This window comes from Seriola lalandi, unplaced genomic scaffold (genome assembly GCF_002814215.2).
Source record: "Seriola lalandi dorsalis isolate HSWRI2012SDOR001 ecotype SW California unplaced genomic scaffold, Sedor1 jcf7180002054941, whole genome shotgun sequence".
Lineage (NCBI taxonomy): Eukaryota > Metazoa > Chordata > Actinopteri > Carangiformes > Carangidae > Seriola > Seriola lalandi.
This window is the reverse complement of record NW_019525492.1, coordinates 105,074-111,417: the sequence shown is the minus strand read 5'-3', so window position 1 is coordinate 111,417 and position 6,344 is coordinate 105,074. Positions and strand designations below refer to the sequence as shown.

General features: G+C 44.3%; 1 protein-coding gene and 1 long non-coding RNA gene across 2 annotated transcripts; one reads left to right on the top strand and one right to left on the bottom strand.

Annotated features, from left to right (window-relative positions):
* The first annotated feature begins 900 nt into the window (after positions 1-900).
* prune1 (prune exopolyphosphatase 1) lies at positions 901-5,550 on the top strand. Its single transcript, XM_023393648.2, has 9 exons — positions 901-1,098; positions 2,034-2,141; positions 2,793-2,995; positions 3,159-3,343; positions 3,481-3,639; positions 3,815-3,906; positions 4,187-4,345; positions 4,439-4,529; positions 4,617-5,550. The coding sequence occupies exons 1-9, from the start codon at positions 1,060-1,062 to the stop codon at positions 4,847-4,849; spliced, it is 1,269 nt and encodes a 422-aa protein (XP_023249416.1). The 5' UTR covers positions 901-1,059; the 3' UTR covers positions 4,850-5,550.
* On the bottom strand, positions 1,304-3,162 carry LOC147817553 (uncharacterized). The gene is made up of 2 exons (XR_015436254.1): positions 3,069-3,162; positions 1,304-2,436 (listed from the first exon to the last, which is right to left on the bottom strand). It is a non-coding gene; the product is annotated as an uncharacterized LOC147817553 (long non-coding RNA).
* Positions 5,551-6,344: the final 794 nt, after the last annotated feature.

Genomic DNA, 6,344 nt, shown 5'->3' with positions numbered 1-6,344 from the left:
GGGGGGGGGACATTTCAGTACCAACCTGTCTGAATACCTGAGTGAGAAAAGAACAAGGTAAAACAGAATGTTGATCCAGAGTTTTATCAGCCTGTGAGGTCGGAGAACTAAATTGATTAATTGATGGATAGAAAATTAATCCACTGCGGTTTTAATAACATTTTTAATTTGTCATAAAAATAACACATTTATTGTGATTTTAAATGAGACACACGGAAGGAATATTGGGAACTACATTACCCAGAGTTCTACTTCTCCAGAGGGTTTTGCTGCCTTCAAATGCTCATGTAAATGTGGCATTTTTTTTACATTTGACGAGACGACCCATCTATCAGTGTTTTTAGAAAGTGAAACTGTTTATTGTTGCGACTGGAGGAAATAAAATATGAGATTGAGAGATTAAAGTTGTAATGCCATCAGAAAAAAAGTTCTAATTTGAATCAACATTTTAAGAATAAGGCTGCTTCCCCTGCTGAGTTGATGAATGAATAAACAACTTAGATAATTGTGACTTTATTTTCAAAATATTACTACTTTTAACGTAGTATTCATCGATAGTCTTAGAATCTAGTAAAATTAAATTGTTTTCAAAAATGGGATTGTTTTCTCATAAAATTAGGCATTACATTTTTGAATTTTTTCACTAAAACACATCAAATCTTATTGTTTTTTTTTCTCAAAATACAGTTTTCTCTTTGCCACTTCGTTCTCAGAACTTTCACTTTATTCTTGAAATATTAATTTCCCCTAAATTATAACAATATTATATTGTAATTATAAAGTTTTTAAAATCTTAATCAGCTTCTTTTTTCTTTTTGGTACACCAACAAAAACCGCTGCAGTGAACACTTGTATTTCCGAGGTTTAAACATGAACGTGAAGGCACCATGACCTTTTACCCGCCACATTGCCGACAGTCAGTCATATGGTCAGACGGTAACGTGTGTGACTAAAAGCCCGCTGGCACCGTTTACCCGATCCGTTCCCCGGTTAGAGGAGCAGCTAGCGGGTTAGCTAGCGGTCAGAGCGGGAGTGTTAGCTGCTAACAGCTAACAGAAGATGGAGGAGTTTCTGTCGAGCTGCCGCCACGCTGCGCAGGTAACACACACACACACACACACACACACACACACACACACACACACAAACACACACCCCGTTACTCATCATTAGCCTGCTAGCTCTATTATTTTTTCAACTCGGGCTGTTTCATTATAGTGAACGGCTTCCGGTCAGTTACACCTTTCAAAATAAACTTCCGGTCATTATAACAAGTCAATAACATAGTAAATGAAAACATACATTTAGACATTTATTCATGTTTATTATAACAGTGAAATACAGGACAAAGTTACGAATGTACAGAGAAGGTAAACACAGCTGAACGAAAAAAAAATGTGTGTGTGTGTGTGTGTGTGTGTGTGTGTGTGTGTGTGTGTGTGTTAGGTAACATAACTTAACTTAAAGAACGAGCTCATGTACAGAAACATAAATGTTTTCTTGTAGAGACGGATCAGTTTCAGTGTGTGGATGTTGTGTTGTGGTTGGAGCTCTTCTGTGGTGCTTCATAATTAACTCATGAACAATCAGTCACTTATTAACAAAAACTGCATCAGCGTTCACAGTAAATGAGGTTTACCTCGCACTAAGCTTCTCAGGACAAGTTTTAATAGTAAACATAACTGCACCTCATGTAAAGATCACATGTTTGGTGACGGTCAGTCTCCCTCTGCACTGTTGGACAGAGACAGTGTTGTCTTTGTCTTTGGTTTCTGAACAATCAACAGGAGAGTTTATTACATGTTGAAAAAGTTATGAGGGAAAACCACAAGAAAAAATACCTTTTATTTACATTTTCTCACTTCATTAACAATATTTAATGGTTATATAATGTCCTTTTTTACTCAGTTTAATTTAGTGTTATCTGTCTGTTTGTCTCTGAGCCATCGTTATAGATTTGCTGACATGGTTTATTACAATGTTTAAAAAGAAAACAAAAATCTGAGCGGTGTGTCCTCGTCTTCTTCCCCCAGGCGAACACAGACCAGCCTGGACCACAGTTCCATGTTGTTCTGGGGAACGAGTCCTGTGATGTGGACTCCATGGTGTCCGCGCTGGCCTTCGCCTACTTCCTGTCCAAGGTGAGACCTGGGGTCATTGAACTCAGAGACACCTGGAATCACTTGTTTGTATCGTATAAAAGCTTCGGATGATGAGTCTGTAATAGAAGCCAGTAGAAAACACTTCCTGTTGTTTTTGTCCACATTAAAAGTAAAAGCCAGGAAGACTTTTAATGTGAAGGTTCTGGAGGAAGTGTTGAGTTTGATTCAGTCAGAGTGAAGTCCTGCATGACTGTGCTGCTGGAGTGAGGAGTGAGAGTGATGACAGGTGAACTCTCAGGTAGATAAAGACCCCGTTTAGGACCTGGAGGTGAAGCTGTGACATCACAACCACCGTCACTACACACGTCAGAGGGAATCAATCATTAATTAATGTGTAGAACTGATAATCAAACAGACTCTATTAACAGAAATAATGGATCCAATCAATTTTATAAATGACGCTGTAAAAATAAACAGGATCACTCTTAATGATGCTGTTGTCTCTCTCTGTCTCTCTCTCTCTCTCTGTCTCTCTCTCTCTCTCTCTGTCTCTCTGTCTCTCTCTGTCTCTCTGTCTCTCTCTGTTTCTCTCTCTGTCTCTCTCTGTCTCTCTGTCTCTCTCTGTCTCTCTCTGTCTCTCTGTCTCTCTCTCTGTCTCTCTCTCTGTCTCTCTGTCTCTCTCTCTCTCAGACTGAGCTCAGTGATGTGCTCGCTCTCCCTCTGTTGAACATCCATCAGTCCGACCTGCTGCTGCGCTCAGACAACCTGTTCCTGCTGCGACAGACCGGTCTGTCTCCAGAGCTCCTGCTCTTCAGAGACCAGCTGGACCTGCGAGCCCTGCAGAGAGCCGGCCGCCTGCGGCTGACGCTGGTCGACCACAACGTCCTGGCCAGGTACAAACACCTGACAGGTAGAGACTAACACATGACAGGTGAACTTTAACACCTGACGGGTATGAATGCTTACCTGCACAGGTAGACTTGTCCATGTATACCTCAGGCTGGTTCCTCAGGTAGGTGTCAGGTGGATGAGCACACCTGTCTCTCTCTCCTGCAGTGCAGACAGTGACCTGGAGGGGGCGGTGGTGGAGGTGATCGACCATCACCTGTTGGAGAGAGAGCCCTCTCCCTCCTGTCCTGTTACCGTGGAGACAGTGGGATCCTGCGCCACCTTGGTAACAGAACGCATCGTCCAGAAAGCTCCGCAGATCCTGGACCAGCAGCTCGCTCAGCTGCTCTACGGTAAACAGCTGCTGCTGCTGTCGCAGAGACTGACGACCGATCAGTGCGTGTAACTGTGTGTAACTCTGTGTGTGTGTGTGTGTGTGTGTGTGTGTGTGTGTGTGTGTGTGTGTGTGTGTGTGTGTGTGTGTGTTCAGCGGCGGTGGTGTTGGACTGTGTGAACATGGCTCCTGCAGCAGGGAAGGTGACTCCTAAAGACAGTCAGTACGCTGCTGCGCTGGAGACTCGTTTCCCCGCTCTGCCACCGAGGGGCGCTCTCTTCCAGGCGCTGCAGAACGCCAAGTTTGACGTGTCAGGTGAGTTCCAGAGTCACCTGTACCTGAGGACAAGTGTCAGTCTGCACAGGTAGGACAGGACGGAAACAACAAGAGTGAAAGAGACGAGAAGCTGAGAGCAGAACGTTAACGAGACGTGGAGTAGTATTTATCACACGCAGTATTTTAAAGTATTTATCGCAGTATTTTTCCTCAGGTCTGAACACTGAACAGATGTTGTTGAAGGACATGAAAGCTGTTTCAGGAAGTTTGAACCTCGCCGTCTCTGTTCTCTACATCACACTAGAGGTCAGTCAATACACACTGTACTGCATACTGTACTACATGGTACTACATAGTTCCATGGTCTGAGCCGGTGGTACCTGCTTCCTGTCCACCTGTCACAATCAGCAGTGACCTCTGACCTCAGCTCGACTGCAGTGACGTGAGTCTGACATCAGGTGGAGACAGAGCTGCAGCCTACCTCCTCTTAAGATTAGGTCTAAAGGCATTCTGGGTAGTGTAGCGCACTGACTGTGTTTGTGTGTGTGTGCGTGCGTGCGTGTGTGTGTGCGCGTGTGTGTGTCAGGAGTTCCTGCAGAGGGCGCAGTTGGAGGCGGAGCTCTCAGGTTTCTGTCAGAAGTTTGGATATGATTTGCTGCTGATGATGACCATCTCTTTCACTGAGAGCAAAGAGCCAATCAGAGAGCTCGCTGTGTTCAGCCACAGCTCCACCTGCAGGGAACAGGTAAACACTGATACTACATATCCTCTTTAGTTTGTACTTAGTGATGTTGTTTGTGTTTGAGTTACCATGACAACAGGTGTCCTCTGTCCGCAGGTGAGCCAGTACCTGGAGCAGGCCCGTAACCCCGCCCTTAACCTCTGTCCAATCAGCAGCCCCCATCCTCATGTCACAGCCTATCAGCAAGGTAAGCTGCAGGTCTGATCCAGGTCTTAGATTGTGATTGATGCGGGAAATTAAAATAACGCTGTGTTTGATGAACTCTGTCCTGTAGGAAACGTGTTGGCGTCTCGCAAGAAGGTCCTCCCCATTGTTAAAGATTTCCTGAAGGAGCAGGAAGGAGACGGTCGCCTGGGAGACGTGGAGGAGGAGGAGGAGTCTGGGGTCCCTCCGACCCCGATGAACAGTCTGGTGGAGGGCTGTCCTCTGGACGAAGGTCTGCCTCACATCAGCGCCCAGGACCTGGTGGAGAAGGTCAGCAAGATGGCTGACAGAGGAGGGAACTGACCTCTGACCTCTAACCTGTCACCTGTGAGGAGTCATCAGATCTGAGGATGATGAAGGTCCCACAGAGACACAGAGAGGACAGAAGAAGAGTGAGTGAGTTTGTCTCTGAGACACAGAAAGTTTGTTTTTCAATCACAAGTTGATTTATGTTTCGAACATGGGCGACGTCAACAGAACCAACAGAACCCACAGAACCCGTCTGAGGTTTGTGTCCATGTGTCTGTTTTAAAATGACGTCACTTGTTGCTGTGGAATATAAAGAGTTAAACATGTTGTTCCTGTTTCCTGATCAAATACAGAAAAACATGTTTCAGAATAAAAGTGTTTGATTTTACAGACGTTAAATCCTGGAAAATAAAAACAATTAAAAACCTCGTCACAGAACGTGTTTGGATCAGAAGTAATATCAACGTGTTCCTCTCGTGTCTCAGTCAGAACCATTCACACCAAACCCAGTCGCTTTCTGAACATAAACAGACATGAAGGAGACGCTGCAGTGGTTGTGTAGAGCAGAGTTGGTCACATGACAGTTAATAATCACATGATCATGTCATGACTGATTTAGAAAGAAAAAAAAAAACAGCTTCAACATTCAAACCGCAGACGACAAAAACATGAGTGACTGTTTGTAGAAAGACGAGACGATCCAAGTGAAATTTCCCCTCCTTCCCTTTCGTTTAATAAAGGTTTTTACAAACTTATGATGATGTCTCTCTGTCTGTCTCTCTGTCTGTCTGTCTGTCTCTCTCTCTGTCTGTCTGTCTCTCTGTCTGTCTGTCTCTCTGTCTGTCTCTCTGTCTGTCTCTCTGTCTGTCTCTCTGTCTGTCTGTCTGTCTGTCTCTCTGTCTGTCTGTCTGTCTCTCTGTCTGTCTGTCTGTCTGTCTGTCTGTCACACTGCACAAAGTGGAGTTAAAGGTGCCATGAAAGTTTTCTCTGCTGCTGAACGTGGTTTCCTGCCTGGAGTGGGTGGTGGTGTCCTTCCACCTGTCTCTGTCCCTCCACCTGTCTCTGTCCGTCCACCTGTCCCTGTGTGTGAAGTGACGTGATGGTCTGATCTCAACGTTTCACAATGAGATGAAGGGCAGGAGGTCTTTACTGTGAACCATGGAAAGGCTTTTATTTTGAAACAGAGTGACAACAGATGAGTTTGCAGAAACAGGAAATTGCAGAAATAAAGTGACTAATGTGAAAACATTTCCTTTGTTTTCCTCTGGCTGACAGATTTTATTTTGTTCAAGTTTCTTACCTCAGAAAATGTTCATTCATTTTAATCTGATCCTAAAGTAAAGTTTAATATTTTGACTTCACAGTTCTGAGATGTTAAAAAAGATATTAGCATGAGATCATGACGTGTCTCCTCCTGATTTACCTCCTGTCTCTTCCTCCTGATTTACCTCCTGTTTCCTCCTCCTGATTTACCTGTGTCTCCTCCTCCTGATTTACCTGTGTCCTGTGATAAAACATGATAAACTGTTGTCTCAGCAGCAGCAGTAGC